This window comes from Paramisgurnus dabryanus, chromosome 1 (assembly GCF_030506205.2).
Source record: "Paramisgurnus dabryanus chromosome 1, PD_genome_1.1, whole genome shotgun sequence".
NCBI lineage: Eukaryota > Metazoa > Chordata > Actinopteri > Cypriniformes > Cobitidae > Paramisgurnus > Paramisgurnus dabryanus.
In genome coordinates, this window is record NC_133337.1 from 75,437,160 (window position 1) to 75,462,501 (window position 25,342).

The following is a 25,342-nucleotide window of genomic DNA, read 5'->3' on the forward strand; positions in this document are numbered from 1 at the left end:
TACTCCTTCTAGAATATTCATGAGATTGACACCAGAAGTGGTCAACATGATGCCGAGACATAGTAGATGATAAATTGCGAAGGGATTTTTGATATCTCGAACGCTGTTCCCATGGCAACGCGCCAAACTTTACATTTATTTCAGGCATATTTAGGACTCTTGGCGTGCTTAGATTAACCTAAAAGTCGGCACACACATCAGAGTTGTCGGCTGTTAAGTGTGCACAAACAGGTCAGACATAGGCGTGTCTCTTAAGTGGCTCACTAGTGCCCCCGTTTGTCTAAAATGTGGGGTTTCATTTACCTACAGTCCCCAAATGGCTCAGTAACAACAATAAATAGCCCACTGATATTTACCCACTTGATGCCCTTGCCCACCGTGCATCGTTTTCTCGGACGCACCGTGTAGCGGTAAAAAAACGTGCGAGGGCCCGCCATTGCTGCTTGCAGCTATATTTATTATTATTTTTTTATTTTTTTTAACACTTTTGGACTTTTTGGGAGCCTTAACATACTCGAAAACTCTTGAAATTTGGCACAGACGTCAGAGTCGTCCGTCATCGCAGAAATCCAAAGGCTGTAACTCGGGCGTGGCAAGGGAGCTCTATAGCGCCCCCTGTAATGCAAAAAAAACATTGATACACAGATCGGGCAAAAATGTACGCACATGTACGAGAGTTGGTACTCATATAGATCTCATCGACCCGAACAACTTTTGACCTCTAACATTTAAGCTCCGCCCAACAGGAAGTCCGCTATTTTGGATTGTTTAAAAAATGCATTCATTGAACTTTTAAATACTCCTCCTAGAGGATTCATGGGATTGACACCAAACGTGGTGAACGTGATGTCGAGACATTGTACTTGCTAAATTGCGAAGGGATTTTTGATATCTCGAACGGTTCCGCCATGGCGAGGCGACAAAGTTGTGGCGAAATCAGAGAAACAGGAAGTGTCTAATATCTAGGGCAAAAAATGTTTTATTGTAATGACACGCGGGGTGTTTGTTCGTCTGAAGATTCCGATCGCATCGATGTGCCTATTGTGACTCCCGGGTATAGCGCCACCACCAGGCGCCAGGAAGTGTGTCAGTCACAAAGGTGGATTTTTTTACAGTTCCATGCAATGTTCTTTTAAATACTCCTCCTAGAATGTTTATGCGATTGACACCAAAAGTGGTCAACATGATGCTGAGACATTGTAGATGATAAATTGATAAACGATTGTATGTTCGGCCAAGGATTCCGATCGCATCGATGTGCCTATTTTGAGTCTCTGGTATAACGCCACCAACAGGCACCAGGAAGTGAGGCAGTCACAAAAGGTGGATTTCTTGACAGTTGCATGTGGTGAACTTTTAAATACTCCTCCTAGGATTTTCATGCGATTGACACCAAAAGTGGTCAACATGATGCTGAGACATTGTAGATGATAAATTGCGAAGGGATTTTTGATATCTCGAACGCTGTTCCCATGGCAACACGTCAAACTTTACTGTCATTTCAGGCATATTTAAGCCCTTGGCGTGCACTTTGGGTGCCTTAACATGCTCGAAAACAGCGGACATTTGGCACAGATGTCAAAGTCACGTGCCACTAGGCTCATGCAAAGGCTGGAATATGGGCGTGGCAAGGGAGCTCTGTAGCGCCCCCTGTAATGCAAAAACAAACATTGTGGCACAGATCGAGCAAACATGTACGCACATGTACGAGAGTTGGTACGCATATAGATCGCATCGACCCAAACAACTTTCACACTCAAACATTTTAGCTCCGCCCAACAGGAAGTCGGCTATTTTGGATTGTTTAAAAAATGCATGCGGTGAACTTTTAAATACTCCTCCTAGGGGTTTCGTGCGAATGACACCTAACGTGGTGAACATGATGCCGAGACCTTGTAGATAATAAATTGCAAAGGGATTTTTGATATCTCGAACGGTTCTGCCATGGCATTGCGACAAAGTTGTGGCGAAATCAGAAAAACAGGAAGTGTCTAATATCTAAAGCAAAAAATGTCTTCTTGTGATGCCATGCGGGGTGTTTGTTCGTCTGAAGATTCCGATCGCATCGATGTGCCTATTGTGACTCCCGGGTATAGCGCCACCACCAGGCGCCAGGAAGTGTGTCAGTCACAAAGGTGGATTTTTTTTTTTGACAGTTTCATGCTATGTTCTTTTAAATACTCCTTCTAGAAAAATCATGCAATTGACACCAAAAGTGGTCAACATGAAGCCGAGAGATAGTAGATGATAAATTGCGAAGGGATTTTTGATATCTCAAACGCTGTTCCCATGGCAACGCGTCAAACTTTACTTTCATTTTAAAGGCATATTTAAGCCTTTCAGTTGACGCTGATGTTCCTTTAAATACTCCTAGGATATTCATGCGGTTAACACCAAAAGTTGTCAACATGATGCTGAGTGAACTTTTAAATACTCCTCCTAGAGGATTCATGCGAATGACACCTAACGTGGTGAACATGATGCCGAGACCTTGTAGATGATAAGATGCGAAGGGATTTTTGATATCTCGAACGGTTCTGCCATGGTGAGGCGACAAATTTATGGCGAATTCAGAGAAACAGGAAGTGTCTAATATCTAAGGCAAAAAATGTCTTATTGTGATGACACGCGGGGTGTTTGTTCATCTGAAGATTCCGATCGCAGCGATGTGCCTATTGTGACTCCCGGGAATAGCGCCACCACCAGGCGCCAGGAAGTGTGTAGGTCACAAAGGTGAATTTTTTTGTCAGTTCCATGCGATGTTCTTTTAAATACTCCTTCTAGGATTTTCATGCGATTGAGAAGAGAAGTGGTCAACATGATGCCGAGACATTGTAGATGATAAATTGCGAAGGGATTTTTGATATCTCGATTGCCATTCCAATGGCAATGCTGCAAACTTCACTTTTATTTCAGGCATATTTAAGGCTCTTGACTTGTTTAGATTAACATTGAAGTTGACACACACATCAGAGTTTTCGGCTGTTAAGTGTGCACAAAAAGGTCAGACATAGGCGTGTCTCTTAAGTGGCTCACTAGCGCCCCCTTTTGTCTAAAGTCTGGGGTTTCTTTTAGCTACAGTCCCCAAATGGCTCAGTAACAACATTAAATAGCCCACTGATATTTACCCACTTGATGCCCTTGCCCACCGTGCATCGTTTTCTCGGACGCACCGTGTAGCGGTAAAAAAAACGTGCGAGGGCCCGCCATTGCTGCTTGCAGCTATATTTTTTATTATTATTATTATTATTATTATTTTAACACTTTTGGACTTTTTGGGAGCCTTAACATACTCGAAAACTCTTGAAATTTGGCACAGACGTCAGAGTCGCTCGTCATCGCAGAAATCCAAAGGCTGGAACACGGGCGTGGCACGGGGGCTCTATAGCGCCCCCTGTAATGCAAAAAAAAACATTGATGCACAGATCGGGCAAAAATGTGCGCACATGTACGAGAGTTGGTACGCATATAGATCTCATCGACCCGAACAACTTTCGCCCTCTAACATTTAAGCTCCGCCCAACAGGAAGTCGGCTATTTTGGATTGTTTAAAAAATGCATGCGTTGAACTTTTAAATACTCCTCCTAGTGGATTCATGGGATTGACACCAAACGTGGTGATCATGATGCCGAGACATTGTACTTGCTAAATTGCGAAGGGATTTTTGATATCTCGAATGGTTCTGCCATGGCGAGGTGACGAATTTATGGCGAATTCAGAGAAACAGGAAGTGTCTAATATCTAAGGCAAAAATTATCTTATTGTGATGCCATGCGGGGTTTTTTTTTTCTTCTGAAGACTCCGATCGCATCGATGTGCCTATTGTGACTCCCGGGTATAGCGCCACCACCAGGCGCCAGGAAGTGCGTCAGTCACAAAGCTGGATTTTTTTTGACAGTTCCATGCTATGTTCTTTTAAATACTCCTTCTAGAAAAATCATGCAATTGACACCAAAAGTGGTCAACATGAAGCCGAGAGATTGTAGATGATAAATTGCGAAGGGATTTTTGATATCTCAAACGCTGTTACGATGGCAACGCGTCAAACTTTACTTTCATTTTAAAGGCATATTTAAGCCTTTCAGTTGACGCCGATGTTCTTTTAAATACTCCTTCTAGAATATTCATGCGATTGACTCCAGAAGTGGTCAACATGATGCAGAGACATTGTAGATGATAAATTGCGAAGGGATTTTTGATATCTCGAAAGCTGTTCCCATGGCAACGCCCCAAACTTTACATTTATTTCAGGCATATTTAGGGCTCTTGGCCTGCTTAGATTAACCGAAAAGTCGGCACACACATCAGAGTTGTCGGCTGTTAAGTGTGCACAAACAGGTCACACATAGGCGTGTCTCTTAAGTGGCTCACTAGCGCCCCCGTTTGTCTAAAATGTGGGTTTCTTCTACCTACAGTCCCCAAATGGCTCAGTAACAACATTAAATAGCCCACTGATATTTACCCACTTGATGCCCTTGCCCACCGTGCATCGATTTCTCGGACGCACGTGCGAGGGCCCGCCATTGCTGCTTGCAGCTATATTTATTATTATTTTTTTATTTTTTTTAACACTTTTGGACTTTTTGGGAGCCTTAACATACTCGAAAACTCTTGAAATTTGGCACAGACGTCAGAGTCGTCCGTCATCGCAGAAATCCAAAGGCTGTAACTCGGGCGTGGCAAGGGAGCTCTATAGCGCCCCCTGTAATGCAAAAAAAACATTGATACACAGATCGGGCAAAAATGTACGCACATGTACGAGAGTTGGTACTCATATAGATCTCATCGACCCGAACAACTTTTGACCTCTAACATTTAAGCTCCGCCCAACAGGAAGTCCGCTATTTTGGATTGTTTAAAAAATGCATTCATTGAACTTTTAAATACTCCTCCTAGAGGATTCATGGGATTGACACCAAACGTGGTGAACGTGATGTCGAGACATTGTACTTGCTAAATTGCGAAGGGATTTTTGATATCTCGAACGGTTCCGCCATGGCGAGGCGACAAAGTTGTGGCGAAATCAGAGAAACAGGAAGTGTCTAATATCTAGGGCAAAAAATGTTTTATTGTAATGACACGCGGGGTGTTTGTTCGTCTGAAGATTCCGATCGCATCGATGTGCCTATTGTGACTCCCGGGTATAGCGCCACCACCAGGCGCCAGGAAGTGTGTCAGTCACAAAGGTGGATTTTTTTACAGTTCCATGCAATGTTCTTTTAAATACTCCTCCTAGAATGTTTATGCGATTGACACCAAAAGTGGTCAACATGATGCTGAGACATTGTAGATGATAAATTGATAAACGATTGTATGTTCGGCCAAGGATTCCGATCGCATCGATGTGCCTATTTTGAGTCTCTGGTATAACGCCACCAACAGGCACCAGGAAGTGAGGCAGTCACAAAAGGTGGATTTCTTGACAGTTGCATGTGGTGAACTTTTAAATACTCCTCCTAGGATTTTCATGCGATTGACACCAAAAGTGGTCAACATGATGCTGAGACATTGTAGATGATAAATTGCGAAGGGATTTTTGATATCTCGAACGCTGTTCCCATGGCAACACGTCAAACTTTACTGTCATTTCAGGCATATTTAAGCCCTTGGCGTGCACTTTGGGTGCCTTAACATGCTCGAAAACAGCGGACATTTGGCACAGATGTCAAAGTCACGTGCCACTAGGCTCATGCAAAGGCTGGAATATGGGCGTGGCAAGGGAGCTCTGTAGCGCCCCCTGTAATGCAAAAACAAACATTGTGGCACAGATCGAGCAAACATGTACGCACATGTACGAGAGTTGGTACGCATATAGATCGCATCGACCCAAACAACTTTCACACTCAAACATTTTAGCTCCGCCCAACAGGAAGTCGGCTATTTTGGATTGTTTAAAAAATGCATGCGGTGAACTTTTAAATACTCCTCCTAGGGGTTTCGTGCGAATGACACCTAACGTGGTGAACATGATGCCGAGACCTTGTAGATAATAAATTGCAAAGGGATTTTTGATATCTCGAACGGTTCTGCCATGGCATTGCGACAAAGTTGTGGCGAAATCAGAAAAACAGGAAGTGTCTAATATCTAAAGCAAAAAATGTCTTCTTGTGATGCCATGCGGGGTGTTTGTTCGTCTGAAGATTCCGATCGCATCGATGTGCCTATTGTGACTCCCGGGTATAGCGCCACCACCAGGCGCCAGGAAGTGTGTCAGTCACAAAGGTGGATTTTTTTTTTTGACAGTTTCATGCTATGTTCTTTTAAATACTCCTTCTAGAAAAATCATGCAATTGACACCAAAAGTGGTCAACATGAAGCCGAGAGATAGTAGATGATAAATTGCGAAGGGATTTTTGATATCTCAAACGCTGTTCCCATGGCAACGCGTCAAACTTTACTTTCATTTTAAAGGCATATTTAAGCCTTTCAGTTGACGCTGATGTTCCTTTAAATACTCCTAGGATATTCATGCGGTTAACACCAAAAGTTGTCAACATGATGCTGAGGCATAGTAGATGATAAATTGCGAAGGGATTTTTGATATCTCAAACGCTGTTCCCATGGCAACGTGTCAAACTTTACTTTCATTTTAAAGGCATATTTAAGCCTTTCAGTTGATGCCAATGTTCCTTTAAATACTCCTTCTAGAATATTCAAGCGATTGACTCCAGAAGTGGTCAACATGATGCTGAGGCATAGATGATAAATTGCAAAGGGATTTTTGATATCTCGAACGCTGTTCCCATGGCAACGCCGCAAACTTTAATTTTATTTCAGGCATATTTAAGGCTCTTGACGTGCTTAGATTAACCTTAAATTTGGCACACACATCAGAGTTGTCGGCTGTTAAGTGTGCACAAAAAGGTCAGACATAGGCGTGTCTCTTACGTGGCTCACTAGTGCCCCCGTTTGTCAAAAAGAGTGGGGTTTCTTTTACCTACAGTCCCCAAATGGGTCAGTAACAACATTAAATAGCCCACTGATATTTACCCACTTGATGCCCTTGCCCGCCGTGCATCGTTTTCTCGGACGCACCGTGTAGCGATAAAAAAACATGCGAGGGCCCGCCATTGCTGCTATATTCTTATTATTCTTTTTCTTCTCCGAAATGGATCGCATTTTTGAGGGCCTAAACATACTCGAAAACTCATGAAATTTTGCACAGATGTCAAGAGAAATGAAAATTTACATCTGGTGTAGGCTTTGGAATTAGGCGTGGGAAAATGGCTCTATAGCGCCACCTACAAATTTTCAACGAAGCAGCCCTCGGACTGTGTTTAACGTACAATTACGAAATTCGGTACGCTTGACCGCATGACAAGACCTACAAAAAAGTTTCTTGGAGCGAAGCCGTAAACCAAACAGGAAGTCAGCTTTTCGGAGTTATTTTTGTGATTTGAGTGCAGTTTTTGTCATTTCCAGGCGTCATACTTTAACTAACTCCTCCTACAGTTTTCGTCGAATCATCTTCATATTTGGTGAGTGTCATCTAAAGGCCTTTGTGATGCTAAATTGCGAAGGATTTGACTCTACTTAAAAATTTGTGTCGGTTCTGGCCCGACAAAATTTGATGTTTTCCCATGAAACAGGAAGTTGCTGGAACTCATGCATACAATGTCCGATCTGTCCCAAATTTCACATGATTGCTAAGAGTCCTGACCTGAACACATCTGCATGTCAATAGTCACTTATGGTTATAGTGCCACCAGCTGGCAACAGGAAGTGACATGTTTACACTGATTATGCAATGTCCGATCTTTCCCTAACTTCACATGATTAATAAGAGTCCTGACCTGAACACATCTACATGTCAATAGTCACTTATGGTTATAGTGCCACCAGCTGGCAACAGGAAGTGACATGTTTACACTGATTATGCAATGTCCGATCTTTCCCTAACTTCACATGATTAATAAGAGTCCTGGACTGAACACATCTACATGTCAATAGTCACTTATGGTCATAGCGCCACCAGCTGGCAACAGGATGTGACATGTTTACAATGATAATGCAATGTCTGATCTGTCCCAAACTTCACATGATTAATAAGAGTCCTGGACTGAACACATCTACATGTCAATAGTCACTTATGGTTATAGCGCCACCAGCTGGCAACAGGAAGTGACATGTTTACACTGATTATGCAATGTCCGATCTTTCCCTAACTTCACATGATTAATAAGAGTCCTGGACTGAACACATCTACATGTCAATAGTCACTTATGGTCATAGCGCCACCAGCTGGCAACAGGATGTGACATGTTTACACTGATTATGCAATGTCCGATCTTTCCCTAACTTCACATGATTAATAAGAGTCCTGGACTGAACACATCTACATGTCAATAGTCACTTATGGTTATAGCGCCACCAGCTGGCAACAGGAAGTGACATGTTTACACTGATTATGCAATGTAGGATCTTTCCCTAACTTCACATGATTAATAAGAGTCCTGGACTGAACACATCTACATGTCAATAGTCACTTATGATGCCAATAGCCAGTTATGGTCATAGCGCCACCAGCTCGTAACAGGAAGTAACATATTTACAATGATAATGCAATGTCGGATTTGTCCCAAACTTCACATGATTGATAAGAGTCCTGAATTGAACACATCTTCATGTCAATAGTCACTTATAGTTATAGCGCCACCAGCTGGCAACAGAAAATTACATGTTTACAATGATTATGCAATGTCTGATCTGTCCCAAACTTTACATAATTGACAAGAGTCCTGGACTGAACACATCTACATGCCATTAGTCACTTATGGCCATAGCGCCACCTGCTGGCAACAAGAAGTAACATGTTTCACACTGATTATTCACAGTCAGATCTGCCTTACATTTTACATGATCAATAAGAGTCCTGGACTGAACACATCTACGTGCCAATATTTACATGTAGTCACTCACTTTTAAATGGTTCACCTATGTTTACATGCTTAAATGCCTATTTACTACTGTTCCCTTTAATTCTTATGCCACGGCGTGGTGGTGTCATGTGTGCGAGGGCCCTTCCATCACTGCTTGCAGTTTTAATTTTTATTATTATTCCGACCTAATTTTTGGCCAGCTCCTGTGACTAGGCCGTTTGACACAGAGACACTTTAAACTTTAAAACTTTAAACTTTAAAATGTTTGGGCAGTGCCGGTCTAAGTTGCTTGAAAACCTGATGTCAGAAATCCATGTCGTTCTTCCGCCATATTGGATTCAACAGAAAACCTTAAAAAAGATTCACAGGTCACAAATTTTGAAAGAACTCCACGAAACTCGACGTACATGATTCTTCGACCAAGCCTCACAACAGTTACTAGAAGGATTTTTGATTTTCGGAAGCATTTGCCCATCACAGCCCAAAAGATACCTGTGGCGTAGTCGCCAAACAGGAAGTAGTTCATATCTCAGGATCTCTTTAACATATCTAAACCAAATTTTTTATATGAACTCGGGACTCCAATGTGAAGACGCCCAAGATAAAAAAAGCATTGCAGTAACATGTCTATATTATGTTATTTTCACTTTAAAATATCCAATTGAACCCTATGTAAAAATAAAAATTTTAATACGATTTTACCACTAGAGGGCAGCCCAAGCGTGTTTAATTGCCTTCACACGTGACTAGACAGAAACTAACCTGACTTGACAGCATGATACGGTATTGAAAAACTATACTGAGTATTATTTGATCCTAAATCCAGTGGAATATTAATATTTCTCATATACGTTTGTGCACAAAACTGCAAATGGATGTTATATTCTGAACACTTGGAGCAACAACCTCGTCTAGAGGATGCGCAGTTTCAGGTAGGAATTCAGACATCTAACCTTAAACCCTTTCACCCTTTCCTTTTTTAATGATATATGGCATGACAAGTTTAATTCCCTTTTTCATCAATGTAATACTGTAAACGTATTAGTTTGTAAAGACGCTTGAGTGGCGCGTCCTCGCCCAAAAGAGGCTTATAGCCGCGATCGGTTCAGCGTCGGCTCTATGACAGCTACATTGTTTATGGTTTAAATGATTGTGGATTGACGCAAAAAAGTCAGCATTACCATAAAACCATGCATGTGATCACGGACGTGCACAGGGGGAGGGGGGTTGCTCAGGTTGCCCAGGCAACTGTGCCCTTCTCACTCCAAGTTGCCCTTCCGAGGTGGAAACAAATAAATTGTACTTTTACTTCGTTACCCTGTGCGGCGTTCCTTCGTTACTGTATTTTAATTAATTACTAAATGTGTATTTTATTTTTAAAGTGCCCTCCTGTTTTTTTTTGGCCATTGGCGTATTAATGACTCGGTTGAGTCGATTAGGGCTGCAACAACGAATCGATTAAATCGATAAAAATCGATTACTAAAAGTGTTGGCAACGAATTTCATTATCGATTCGTTGTGTCGCGTGACGCAGAGACGTTTAATAAAAAAAAGGAAAAACTTCAGTTAAGCGCGAAGCGGAGTGAACACACTCGCACTGCGTTCCAAACCGCCTAATTCCTTACTATATAGTAGGCAAAGAGTACGAGAAGTAGTGATTTTCGCCTACTATATAGTATGGAAGTATGCGGTTTGGGGCGGAGCGTCGGTCTCTCTCGCGCACTGTTGCTTGCAGAGTTCGGCGCCTCATAGACAGGGCGGAGAAATTACAGGGCGGCGGGGAACATATAAAAAAACAGCAAAGGTAGATGAAAACCACATGTCAGTGTTTTACTCCTCCCACACGTAAGCGCGTCACCTGGAAGTTATACCCGGCAAAGAGGTAATCAAACAAAGACGACACGCTTATGCTTTATGGAGCGACGACAGCGAGTAAAAAAAGTTTCTAGAACGAAAAAAACTCCAATGACAAACTCTAATGATATTAAACAAAGAAATAAAACGTTGAGAGAGAGTTCTATGGACGCTTTTCCCCGTCATAGACCTGTATGTTAAATCATCGCGCGTCACTCTCCTGCTGTTCTGTACTGCGCGCTACAGCTAATGCAGAGCAAGGAGACGCGCGTGCACGGCCCAACATACGGTACATCATACAGTAAGTGCCGCCTTTTGTTGCATAAACATCGTCTTACATTTTTTAAGGCGAAGTAATGAATGGTGTATTTGCATTTTGCGCGGGAGTTGAAGACGCATTTTCCGTTTTCACAAGACGCATTTATGTGGCCAAATGTAATGGAACAGTTTTAACAAATGAGATAGCTATCCGATCAGAGAAAACACATAGTCAAATATAAGGTACAAAGCTGTCACTGGGGCAGTACCCTTTAAAAAAGGTCCTAATATGTACCATTTAGGTACAAATATGTATCTTTGAACTGCCAATATGTACTTTTGAAGTACTAATATGCACTTTTTGGGTACAAAGGTGTACCTTTTTGAAAGGGTAGTGTCCAGTGACAACTTTTGCACTTTTATTTCTGAGAGTGTACTCGTATACTATCTTTTTGATCCCACCAAGAGAGGCTTCTTGATGGGAAATGCATCATAAAAAGTCTATATATTTGGCAGATGTAAAGCATACATGTGTATTTTTTTGTGTTAGTCCATTTTTATTTTATTTTATTATTATTGTAACAGCTCAGGTGTGTTCAATGAGCAACACGTTTGTGCACTTTCTAAAGATTTTAGTTCTGTTTTGAATAAGGGGTTGGAAATTAATGCTTTTCTTGTTTTTTGTTTTTTATCTGATTCATCGATTAATCGAACAAATAATCCACAGATTAATCGAGTATTAAAATAATCGTTAGTTGCAGCCCTAGAGTCGATCCCTTACAAAGTATTGCAAATAAATGAGTCTTTTGGGTCGATTCTTTACAAAGCAAATGGGCCAAACGTTTTGAATTGGTTAGCGAATCAGTTTGAATTAATTGAATTGTGGATTGACGCGAAAAAGTCAGCATTACCATGCATGTGATCACGGACATGCACAGGGGGAGGGGGGTTGCTCAGGTTGCCCAGGCAACTGTGCCCTTCTCACTCCAAGTTGCCCTTCTTAGGTGGAAACAAATAAATTGTACTTTTACTTCGTTACCCTGTGCGGCGTTCCTTCGTTACTGTACTTTAATTAATTACTAAATGTGTATTTTATTTTTAAAGTGCCCTCCTGTGTTTTTTGGCCATTGGCGTATTAATGACTCGGTTGAGTCGATTCCTTACAAAGTATTGCAAATAAATGAGTCTTTTGAGTCGATTCTTTACAAAGCAAATGGGCCAAACGTTTTGAATTGGTTCGCGAATCAGTTTGAATGAATTGTTCAGATCGCTGCAAAAACTAGATTGTCTCATGCTGTTTTACTAGCCTATGTAATGTTAGAAACGCGCAGAACGTAAACAGTGTTGGATAATGTGGATATAAATTTACCAATCTTTTAACTAAAAGCAAAACTTCACACATGTACCCGCCATTATATACGCGTGACCTGTTCGTCGTCAAACACAGTTAAACGCCCGCAGCCTCCAGAAGCATTGTAGCACAGATTGAAGAAAATCCATCGATGATTGACGTCTGATTCGCTGTATACTGTACTGTAAGTGCTTCTCACAACACACACATGACATGATATTCACAACATAAGAAAATATAAGTTTTGTCTAAAATCAGTTTGTATCATGTAAGTGTAAACTGTCGATGTCCTCAGACCATCTTAGGAGATTCTAACTTTATACATAGTGAATGCAAAACTCTTGTCAGTCATGTCTGATATTTCAGCTATACGCTACATCAACATTGAGACTAGAGTTAATTAGTTGATTTGAAATGCTTGTCTATTCTGTATTTATATTCTTTTTTCTGTACTGTTTATGTTGCACTTCATAAGTATTGGGAAAATACAGGCAAAATTTCTGTTTGCTGTGGAGTCAAGAAATGTCTAAACATTAAAAGGGGAACATGATACAGTACAGAATCTGTCACATAAACTTTTTACCCGTTTTAACATAGACAATATTCCAACTCAATTGAACAACACATTTGTATTTTAATAATCCTATCTAATGTGGGCATTTTGAGACCATTGACTAAGAAGTGTTGAAGTGATGAGCTGTGTACTGATGCATTAATTGTTCACACATGAAAATCATAAAATGTGTAGGATCAGTTTGATTCACTTATGTGCATTTGGGTACAACACACATAAATCAGCATTAAATGCTGTTGTTCTTTGTTTGTAAAGCATGTATGTGTTGAAACGTAAACAAATGTTAATAAAATGTGACATTCTGTACTTCTGAGATACTGATATTCATCTTATCAATTTCTGGTCTCCACAGCAAACAGAAAAATCTTGTCTTTACTGTTCTGATACTTATAGAGGTCACTGTATATAGTGCGTGTGTGTGTGTGTGTGTGTGTGTGTGTGTGTGTGTGCGTGCGTGCGTGCGTGCGTGTTTTTCAAGAGTAACACGTAACTCGCTACTTGAGTATTTTTTTATTGCATACTTTTTTACTTTCACGCAAGTAAATCTTTTACTAGTAGTTATTTATTTAGTTACTGTTACTTTTACTGTGTCATGAATGCTTTCACGTATTGAAACCAAACTTTGTACATGAACTTGGGACTCCAATGCGAGGATGCACAAGATAAAAAACATTCTAAAATTTTACATTTCACAAATCACATTAGTCACCACACCAGAGCAAGCACACTTTTGCAGTTCCTCGGGAAATCCATTTTTCTAGTTGTTAATGTTATGAAATCTTGATGACGAATGCAGCTTGTTAACACAAACCTGAAGACATCTCCCTGGGTGAGATTGTAGTTTATATTTTTCATAATTTGTGACATGCACACCATAGCAGGGCGCACTTCCCGACCCGTGCAGTGGTAATTACAACTGTCCGAGCCCTATGTTCACCAGGATCATATAGGAACATATTTACATGTACTCCTGCTCTTACACATGACTGTGACGTATCTTACCCACTGGCTGCCTCTTCTGGCTGAAAACATGGATGTCCATGGGTGAAAAAATGTTGGTGTGAATTTCTCGGCTGTTTTCTCCCGTGTGTTTGTGACAGGAGTGTATGGAGTGCGTGTTCCAGTCTGTCCAGAAAAGTGTGTCCTCATACAGTGTCAGTGCAAACGGATGAGGTAAAGATCCTTTCACCACAACATCCCTGTTAACACCAAACGAACCACATGTAAGAGCTGGACAAGGAGTCTGATCTCACCCAAACATCTTGTGAGAGCATCTCTTACCTTCCAGAACCATCCAGGTTGGAGCGGTGAATAAAGTTAAACTTTGCATCGGCCCAGTAGAGTTTCTTCTGACCATAGTCGAGCGTGAGTCCATTGGGCCAGTAAATTTCAGAGTCAATGATAACAGATCGATGCGTCCCGTCCATTCCGGCACGCTCTATCTTCGGAATTTCACCCCAGTCTGTCCAAAACATGTACCTACCAGATAGAAGAGATGTTACACAGTGGCTTCAGAGGATGCTGAATGTCCTGCCTGAACGATCCAGCAGAAACAGATTGTGACTATTGCTGGGCACATGTGCTCTAAAATAACAAATACATTTTAAAGGGATCCTTCACCCGAAAAAAAAAAATTCTATCATCATTTAAATCATTACCCTCATGTTGCTACAAACCTGTATAAATGTCTTGGTTCTGCTGAACACAAATGAGAAATTTTGAGCAATGTTTGTAACCAAAAGTTTTTGAGCACCATTGATTTCATGGTAGTATTTTTTCATACTATGAAAGTCAATAGTGCTACTGTCTCCTGCTTTATAACAAATATCTTACTTTGCGATTAATCGGCATCGATAGTTAATTGGTGGAACAATCTGCAATTGGCAAAAATCTAAGCCGATTTTTCCATGCCCTTTTTCCGAGTGTGTCCGTTGCTTCATATCATAAAGAGTTATTTTGATCAGATAATCATTAAGTGCTAAAACAGAAGCAAATAAAGTAAAAGACTACACATACAGGGCTCCAGACAGCGAGTAAATTGTCACATTTTGTGAGTATTTTTTCTGCCTATGCGACTACTTTTTATTAAAGGTCGCACTGCGAAATTTACATATAATTATATTAATATAATGCACATTCATCAACTCTTCCTTGTTCCTGCCCCTCCCGTCTTTCTATTAAAACTCAGGTGCATATCACCACCCTTTGACAGTACATTCACATGGGCGAAAGCATTAACGCTTGACGGAAGGCTGGTCCGAAGCGTGGCCAACAATTTACACCTGGTACTTAAATCAGTCTCTTTAGTCCACTTTTGACCACTTCTGTCCTGTTTACTTTGAGGGGATGGTCTCATGGCTTTCTCTGATATTTCAGCGCAATTTATGAAATAAGCTTGCACAACTTCCACACGCTCGCAAAATAAATCTAATGAAAACGTGTAGATGCTTTAGAATTATCAAGGTAAAAATGTTTAGAAGGTAAAAACGTTGTAAAACATTGTGCTCAGTACCTCAGATTAGATAAATAGACTGAGAGAAGTCGGTCTTGTGTGGCTGTTTGAATGTGTTTTCGACTACCTCTAAATGTGGTTAAAAGTGGTCGAAAGTGGACGAGCTCAAAACATCTACATAAACAAACATGTTTATCATCTACAATGTCGCATCATGTTGACCACTTTTGGTGTCAATTGCATGATTTTTCTAGGAGTAGTATTTAAAAGAATATAGCATGGAACTGTCAAAAAAATCCAGCTTTGTGACTGACACACTTCCTGGCGCCTGGTGGTGGCGCTATACCCGGGAGTCACAATAGGCACATCGATGCGATCGGAATCTTCAGACGAACAAACACCCCCCTTGGCATCACAATAAAACATTTTTTAACTTAGATATTAAACACTTCCTGTTTCTCTGATTTCGTCACAACTTTGTCGCCATGCCATGGCAGAACCGTTCGGCATATCAAAAATCCATTCGCAATTTAGCAAATACAATGTTTCGGCATCATGATCACCACGTTTGGTGTCATTCGCATGAATCCCCTAGGAGGAGTATTTAAAAGTTCACCGCATGCATTATTTAAACAATCCAAAATAGCCGACTTCCTGTTGGGCGGAGCTTAAATGTTAGAGGGCGAAAGTTGTTCGGGTCGATGAGATCTATATGCGTACCAACTCCCGTACATGTGGGTACATTTTTGTCCGATCTGTGCACCAATGTTTTTTTTTTGCATTACAGGGGGCGCTACAGAGCCCCTTTGCCACGCCCGTGTTCCAGCCTTTGCCCGTTCGCAATGACAGACGACTCTGACGTCTGTGCCAAATTTCAAGAGTTTTCGAGTATGTTAACTCTTTAACCGCCATTGACGAGATATCTCGTCAATTGAGAGAAAACGCTTCCCCGCCAATGACGAGATTTTCCGTCATTCCGCAATACCGCTATTATCCACCAGGTGGCGCCCTACCGCAACTTTTTAAACCCGGAAGTATTGCCCTATGGCAAGCGGCTGCATGTCCGTGTCTGTTTAAAGATCGCTCTGAATGGGATCTCTATGAAAAGTCTGTTACAAAAATGGAATTATCTCTGCTTTTTGCTCAAAATGTGGTATTTTTGCAGAAACCTACCCATATTCAAAAGCTGATTACAAAAGAACCACTAAAGGTAGGAAGAAACGTTTTTTTTTTTTTTTTGAAAGCAGAGGGTCTGTTCTTTCATTTGTATGTTTATATATTTAAAGAAGAACATTTTCTGGAAGGCATTAAACTTTGGTGAAAATCATGAAAAACCCTGGCGCTGGCTGGCAACTTTTTTAAAAAACTCTGGCGGTGAAAGAGTTAAGGCACCCAAAGTGACCAAAACTGTTAAAAAAAAAAAATAATAATAAATATAGCTGCAAGCAGCAATGGCGGGCCCTCGCACGTTTTTTTACCGCTACACGGTGCGTCCGAGAAAACGATGCACGGTGGGCAAGGGCATCAAGTGGGTAAATATCAGTGGGCTATTTAATGTTGTTACTGAGCCATTTGGGGACTGTAGGTAAAAGAAACCCCACATTTTAGACAAACAGGGGCGCTAGTGAGCCACTTAAGAGACACGCCTATATCTGTCCTTTTTGTGCACACTTAACAGCTGACAACTCTGATGTGTGTGCCAACTTTAAGGTTAATCTAAGCACACCAAGAGCCTTAAATATGCCTGAAATAAAAGTAAAGTTTGCAGCGTTGCCATGGGAACAGCGTTTGAGATATCAAAAATCGCTTCACAATTTATCATCTACTATGCCTCAGCATCATTTTGACCACTTTTGGTGTTAATCGCATGAATATCCTAGAAGGAGTATTTAAAGGAACATCGGCATCAACTGAAAGGCTTAAAAATGCCATTAAAATGAAAGTAAAGTTTGACGCGTTGCCATGGGAACAGCGTTTGAGATATCAAAAATCCTTTCGCAATTTATCATCTACAATGTCTTGGCATCATAATCACCACGTTTGGTGTCAATCGCATGATTATCCTAGAAGGAGTATTTTATAGAACATCGGCATCAACTGAAAGGCTTAAATATGCCTTCAAAATGAAAGTAAAAAGTTTGACACGTTGCCATGGGAACAGCGTTTGAGATATCAAAAATCCCTTCGCAATTTATCATCTACAATGTCTCAGCATTATGTTGACCACTTCTGGAGTCAATCACATTATTTCCTCAGGAGGAGTATTTAAAAGTTTACCGCATGCAGTTGTAAGGTTTAAATATGCCTTAAAAATGAAAGTAAAGTTTGACAGGTTGCCATGGGAACAGCGTTCGAGATATCAAAAATCCCTTCGCAATTTATCATCTACAATGTCTTGGCATCATGTTGACCACTTTTGGTGTCAATCGCATAAACATTCTAGGGGGAGTATTTAAAAGAACATCGCATGGAACTGTCAAAAAAATCCACCTTTGTGACTGACAGACTTCCTGGCGCCTGGTGGTGGCGCTATACCCGAGACTCACAATAAGCACATCGATGCGATCGGAATCTTCAGGCGAACAAACACCCCGCTTGGCATCACAATAAGAAATTTTTTGCCTTAGATATTAGACACTTCCTGTTTCTCTGATTTCGCCATAAATTTGTCGCCTCGCCATGGCAGCACCGTTCGAGATATCAAAAATCCCTTCGCAATTTAGCAAGTCCAATGTCTCGACATCACGTTCACCACGTTTGGTGTCAATCCCATGAATCCACTAGGAGGAGTATTTAAAAGTTCAACGCATTCATTTTTTTAACAATCCAAAATAGCCGACTTCCTGTTGGGCGGAGCTTAAATCTTAGAGTGCGAAAGTTGTTCGGGTCGATGAGATCTATATGCGTACCAACTCCCGTACATGTGCGTACATTTTTGCCCGATCTGTGCATCAATGTTATTTTTTTGCATTACAGGGGGCGCTACAGAGCTCCCTTGCCACGCCCATATTCCAGCCTTTGCATGAGCCTAGTGGCACGTGACGTTGACATCTGTGCCAAATTTCCGTTGTTTTCGAGCATGTTAAGGCACCCAAAGTGCACGCCAAGAGCTTAAATATGCCTGAAAATGAAAGTAAAGTTTGACGTGTTGCCATGGGAACAGCGTTCGAGATATCAAAAATCCCTTCGCAATTTATCATCTACAATGTCTCAGCATCGTGTTGACCGCTTTTGGTGTCAATCGCATGAAAATCCTAGGAGGAGTATTTAAAAGTTCACCATATGCAACTGTCAAGAAATCCACCTTTTGTGACTGCCACACGTCCTGGTGCCTGTTGGTGGCGCTATAACCGAGACTCAAAATAGGCACATCGATGCGATCGGAATCCTTGGCCGAACATACACACTGCGTTTCATCCCAATAAGACATTTTTTGCTTTAGATATTAGACACTTCCTGTTTCATTGAATTCGCCATAAATTTGTCGCCTCGTCATGGCAACACCGTTTGAGATATCAAAAATCCCTTCGCAATTTAGCAAGTCCAATGTCTCAGCATCATGTTCACCACGTTTGGTGTCAATCGTATAAATTCCCTAGGAGAAGTATTTAAAAGTTCATGACTGACACACTTCCTGGCGCCTGGTGGTGGCGCTATACCCGGGAGTCACAATAGGCACATCGATGCGATCGGAATCTTCAGACGAACAAACACCCCGCATGGCATCACAAGTAGACATTTTTTACCTTAGATATTAAACACTTCCTGTTTCTCTGATTTCGCCACAACTTTGTCGCCTCGCCATGGCAGAACCGTTCGAGATATCAAAAATCCCTTCGCAATTTAGCAAGTACAATGTCTCGACATCATGATCACCACTTTTGGTGTCATTCGCATGAATCCCCTAGGAGGAGTATTTAAAAGTTCACCACATGCATTTTTTAAACAGTCCAAAATAGCCGACTTCCTGTTGGGCGGAGCTTAAATGTTAGAGGGCGAAAGTTGTTCGGGTGGATGAGATCTATAAGCGTACCAATTCTCATACATGTGCGTACATTTTTGCCCGATCTTTGCATCAATGTTTTTTGTTGCATTACAGGGGGGCGCTACAGAGCCCCCGTGCCACGCCCGTGTTCCAGCCTTTGGATTTCTGCGATGACGGACGACTCTGACGTATGCGCCAATTTTCAAGAGTTTTCGAGTATGTTAAGGCCCCCAAAAATTCCAAAAGTGTTGAAAAAAAATAAAAATAAAATATAGCTGCAAGCAGCAATGGCGGGCCCTCGCACGTTTTTTTACCGCTACACGATGCGTCCGAGAAAACGATGCACGGCGGGCAAGGGCATCAAGTGGGTAAACATCAGTGGGCTATTTAATGTTGTTACTGAGCCATTTTGGGACTGTAGGTAAAAAAAAAACCCACATTTTAGACAAACGGGGGCGCTAGTGAGCCACTAAAGAGACACGCCTATGTGTGACCTGTTTGTCCACTCTGAACAGCCAACAACTCTGATGTTTGTGCCGACTTTTAGGTTAATCTAAGCACGCCAAGAGTCCTAAATATGCCTGAAATAAATGTAAAGTTTGGGGCTTTGCCATGGGAACAGCGTTCGAGATATCAAAAATCCCTTCGCAATTTATCATCTACTATGTCTCGGCATCATGTTGACCGCTTTTGGTGTCAATCTCATTAATATTCTAGAAGGAGTATTTAAAAGAATATCGGCGTCAACTTAAAGGCTTAAATAAGCCTTTAAAATGAAAGTAAAGTTTGGCGCGTTGCCATGGGAACAGCGTTCGAGATATCAAAAATCCCTTCGCAATGTATCATCTACAATGTCTCGGCATCATGTTGACCACTTCTGGTGTCAATCTCATGAATATTCTAGAAGGAGTATTTAAAAGAACATTGGCGTCAACTGAAAGGCTTAAATATGCCTTTAAAATGAAAGTAAAGTTTGACGCGTTGTCATGGGAACAGCGTTCGAGATATCAAAAATCCCTTCGCAATTTATCATCTACAATGTCTTGGCATCATGTTGACCACTTCTTGTGTCAATCGCATAAACATTCTAGGAGGAGTATTTAAAAGAACATCGCATGGAACTGTCAAAAAAAATCCACCTTTGTGACTGACAGACTTCCTGGCGCCTGGTGGTGGCGCTATACCCGGTAGTCACAATAGGCACATCGATGCGATCGGAATCTTCAGAAAAACAAACACACCGCGTGTCATCACAATAAGAAATTGTTTGCCTTTGATATTAGACACTTCCTGTTTCTCTGATGTCGCCATAAATTTGTCGCCTCGCCATGGCAGAACCGTTCGAGATATCAAAAATCCCTTCGCAATTTAGCAAGTCCAATGTCTCGACATCATGTTCACCATGTTTGGTGTCAATCCCATGAATCCCCTGGGAGGAGTATATAAAAGTTCACCGCATGCATTTTTTAAACAATCCAAAATAGCCGACTTCCTGTTGGGCGGAGCTTAAATGTTAGAGGGCGAAAGTTGTTCGGGTCGATGAGATCTATAACCGTACCAACTCTCGTACATGTGCGTAAATTTTTGCCCGATCTGTGCATCAATGTTTTTTTTTGCATTACAGGGGGCGCTACAGAGCCCCCGTGCCACGCCCGTGTTCCAGCCTTTGGATTTCTGCGATGACGGACGACTCTGACGTCTGTGCCAATTTTCAAGAGTTTTCGAGTATGTTAAGGCACCCAAAAAGTCCAAAAGTGTTAAAAAAAATAAAAAAAATAAAAAAATAAATAAAAATTAAAACTGCAAGCAGTGATGGAAGGGCCCTCGCACGCATGTGCACCGCCACTCTATGGCCTTAGTAAAGCAATGAACCAGGGGGATTGAAATTTCAGTGGGTAAATATAAGCGGATATTCAAAGGAACTTTGAAGTGCCACACCTCCTTTGTGCAGCAGGTGGCGCTATGATTGTATTTGATTGTTGTAACATTGATGTGTTGAGGCCAGGACCCTTGTCAAACGTATGATGTCTGTGACAGGTCGGACATTGCATGCCTGAGTTACAACAGCTTTCTCATGGAGAAACATCACTCTTTGCGAGGCCGCCACGGACACGCCCTTCAACGAAAAGTCAAGATCTTCGCAATTTATCATCGCAAAGGGCTTAAGATCAGTCTCACCTGATATGATAATGATTTGATTAAATCTCTGAGAACAGTGAATCACAGCGTAAAACAAGGCATTTACTGCTACCTCTAGGTGGCGCTAGGACTGAAGCTGAATATTGGCATTGAAATGTGTTCAGGCCAAGACTCTTATCAAACATGTGAAGTGTGGGGCAGATTGGACATTGTATGCCTTAGTTATAACAACTTCCGGTTTCATGGCGAAAACGCTGAACTTTGTCAGGCCGCCACGGACACACCTTCCAACGAAAAGTCAAAAGCTCCGCAATTTAACATCGCAAAGGCCTTTAGATGAGATTGACCAAATATGATGACGATCTGACAAAATCTCTAGGAGGAGTTCGTTAAAATACGAAGCCTGGAAATGACAAAATTTGCACAGAAATCACAGCAAAAATTAAAAGTGGCTGACTTCCTGTGAGGTTTAGAGCTTCGCTCCAAGAGACTTTTTTGTAGGTCTTGGGGTGATATATGACCCTACCAAATTTCGTTTCTGTAGGATTTTCGTAGCGGCGGGGCTGTTCTCTTGAAATTTTGCAGGTGGCGCTATCGAGCCATTTCTGCACGCCCACTTCTGGCGCCTATGCCACATGTACATTTTTGCCACTTCTGACGTGTGTGCAACGTTTTATGACTTTTTGAGCTTGTTTAGCCTGTCAAAATGCGATTCATTTAGCGATACTTTGCCAGGCCGCCACGGACACGCCCTTTAATGAAAAGTCAAGGTCGTTGCTTTTTATCATCACACAAGGTCTTGAGATTACACTCGTGAAATATGATGTTGATATGGTTAAATACCTAAGAGCAGTAAGTCACAGCGTCAAACATGGTATTTCCTGCTGCCTCTAGGTGGCGCTATGAGTGTTACTGAATTATGCCATGTTGATGTGTTCAGGCCTGGACCCTTATCAAACGTGTGAAGTCAGGGGCGGATCGGACAATGTATGCCTGAATTACATCAGCTTCCTGTTTCATGGCGAAACATTACACTTTGCCAGGCCGCCACGGACACGCCCTCCAATGAAAAGTCAAAAGCTCCGCAATTTAGCATCGCAAAGGCCTTTAGATGATACTGACCAAATATGATGATGATCGGATTAAATCTCTAGGAGGAGTTCGTTAAAGTACGACGCTTGGAAATGTCAAAAAATGACAGAGAAAATTCAAAATGGCTGACTTCCTGTGGGGTTTAGAGCTTAGCTCCGAGAGACTTTTTTGTAGGTCTTGGAGTAATAGATGACCCTACCAAATTTCGTGTCTGTACGTTTTTCGTAGTAGGGGGGCTGTTCTCTTGAAATTTTGCAGGTGGCGCTATTGAGCCATTTCTACACGCCCACTTCTGACGCCTATACTACATGTAAATTTTCGCCACTTCGGACGCGTGTGCAAATTTTCATGAGTTTTCGGGTATGTTTAGGCCCTCAAAAATGCGATCCATTTCGGAGAAGAAGAAGAAGAAGAAGAAGAAGAAGAAGAAGAAGAAGAATAATAATAAACGGAGCAAAAACAATAGGGTCCTCACACCCCGGTGTGCTCGGGCCCTAATAATTAAAACTGCAAGCAGTGATGGAAGGGCCCTCGCACACCTGACACCGCCACGCCGTGGCATGAGAAGAATTAAAGGGAACAGTAGTAAATAGGCATTTAAGCATGTAAACATAGGTGAACCATTTAAAAGTGTAGTATAATGTGCCACATTTCCTGTTGCTAATTACAAATGACAGTGAGGTAGCATCGTGTAAGATAGCATGAGAGAGAGAGAGAGAGTGAGTGAGCGAGTGTGTGTGTGTATGAGTGACTACATGTAAATATTGGCACGTAGATGTGTTCTGTCCAGGACTCTTATCAATCATGTGAAGTTTGGGACAAATCTGACATTGCATTATCATTGTAAACATGTTACTTCCTGTTACCAGCTGGTGGCGCTATGACCGTAACTGACTATTGGCATCATAAGTGACTATCAGTGATGGGAGTAACGCGTTACTGTAACTCCACTATTTTTTTAAATCAAGTAACGCAATTACAATTACTGAAATTTAAATGAGTTCGTTACGCGCGTTACTCTATTTTGTAAAAAATAGACAAGACATATCTGACGTCGCAGGACTGTAGTTGGCGGCGCAATAATTCATTACACTTCATCATAGCTGACAGTGCATATAGAATGAACATGAAAAATCTAAACGGGACAACATACCTTTGTTTAAAAATTGTGCGCAAGTCATAATCCATCCGGTCTCATGTTTGTAAATTATCTTCACCAAGCAATCGCAGTATGACATCAACTTGCATTTGTAGTCCACAAAGGTAATAAATCTAAGAAATGATCATATATTCTTAGATGTTTACATCGGCTTCATGGAAGAGAACGATCCGCGATTGTTGTTTCCACTAAAATATTCACACTGCGGTGTACACCCGTGTTAAAACTCCATAGTATGTGTGAGCTCGCTTTTAGTTTTAGTTTCAGTCTCTCCGTATCCGAACAAAAAATCCACTCGCTCTGTGTCCATCTGACAAAACAATCCACTCGCTCTGTGTCCGTCCGACAAAACAATCCACGTAGCCTACTCCGTTTTCTGAATAAATATCTTCCTTTAATCCTGTGTATCATTTAAATCCAACAGAAAACAAACAATATATGACCAAAGAGCGCAGTCCCTGTGGCAAGCTTCACAAGCTGTGTTCCAATTCAAGTGCTGCACCCTACTAAGCATGCAATAAAAGGTGAGCACTTGCCCATTCAAGGCGCTCAGAAGTTCGCGAAAAGAACTGAAATGAGACGGTCTAACCTTCGGAGGACCCATAATTTGCCTCATCTGCTGCACACGCATCGTGCCTGTCAGCAGGACACAGCGGAGACGTTTCTAACTTATTAAAATAAATATGAAATCAGAAAAATTATAATTTATTTTAGAAAATTTGACATGTTGACACAATTGTCTCCAAATTTTTAAAGAGACACTACACAATTTTAACACATTTTATATTTTTGTAAACATGCAGAATATTTGTCTAAATGGTCTAAATGATATACATAAATAAACTAAGTTTAAATATTAAGATAATTTCTAACAAAAATATTCAAAGGTTGAATCTAAAGCAAAATAGGCTCCTACAGTATGTGATATATTAGAGTCTTATGTGTAAAATAGCCCATCCATATCATTTTACTGTTTGACTGTTCAGTACTGTTCATATTTACATTTAAAAAGCAGACATAAAAGTAACTTAAAAGTTACTTTTCTAAGTAACTAATTACTTTTGATATACAGTTACCGGTAGAGTAATTCAGTTACTTTTAAAAGAAGTAATTAGTAACTGTAACTAATTACTAATTTTTTAGTAACTTGCCCAACACTGGTGACTATTGACATGTAGATGTGTTCAGTCCAGGACTCTTATTAATCATGTGAAGTTAGGGAAAGATCGGACATTGCATAATCAGTGTAAACATGTCACTTCCTGTTGTCAGCTGGTGGCGCTATAACCATAAGTGACTATTGACATGTAGATGTGTTCAGTCCAGGACTCCTATTAATCATGTGAAGTTTGGGACAGATCAGACATTGCATAATCAGTGTAAACATGTCACTTCCTTTTGTCAGCTGGTGGCGCTATAACCATAAGTGACTATTGACATGTAGATGTGTTCAGTCCAGGACTCTTATTAATCATGTGAAGTTAGGGAAAGATCGGACATTGCATAATCAGTGTAAACATGTCACTTCCTGTTGCCAGCTGGTGGCGCTATAACCAGGGTGCGATTTGCCGGGGGGGATGCGTGGGATTTCCCCCTTT

The 25,342-nt window shown here is 41.2% G+C and overlaps 1 protein-coding gene across 5 annotated transcripts in view; it reads right to left on the reverse strand.

Moving 5' to 3' along the window:
- lrp6 (low density lipoprotein receptor-related protein 6) overlaps nt 1–25,342 on the reverse strand; it is a 275,397-nt gene that overhangs the window by 168,342 nt on the left and 81,713 nt on the right. For 4 of the 5 annotated variants that reach the window (XM_065253367.2, XM_065253369.2, XM_065253368.2 and 1 more), the window contains exons 3-4: nt 14,199–14,396; nt 13,920–14,116 (exon numbers count right to left, since the gene is read on the reverse strand). The exons of the other annotated variant lie outside the window; for it this stretch is intronic. In XM_065253367.2, the coding sequence (XP_065109439.1) occupies nt 13,920–14,116; nt 14,199–14,396 (395 nt within the window). The remainder of the gene's footprint in view (nt 1–13,919; nt 14,117–14,198; nt 14,397–25,342) is intronic. 5 annotated transcript variants of the gene reach the window in all.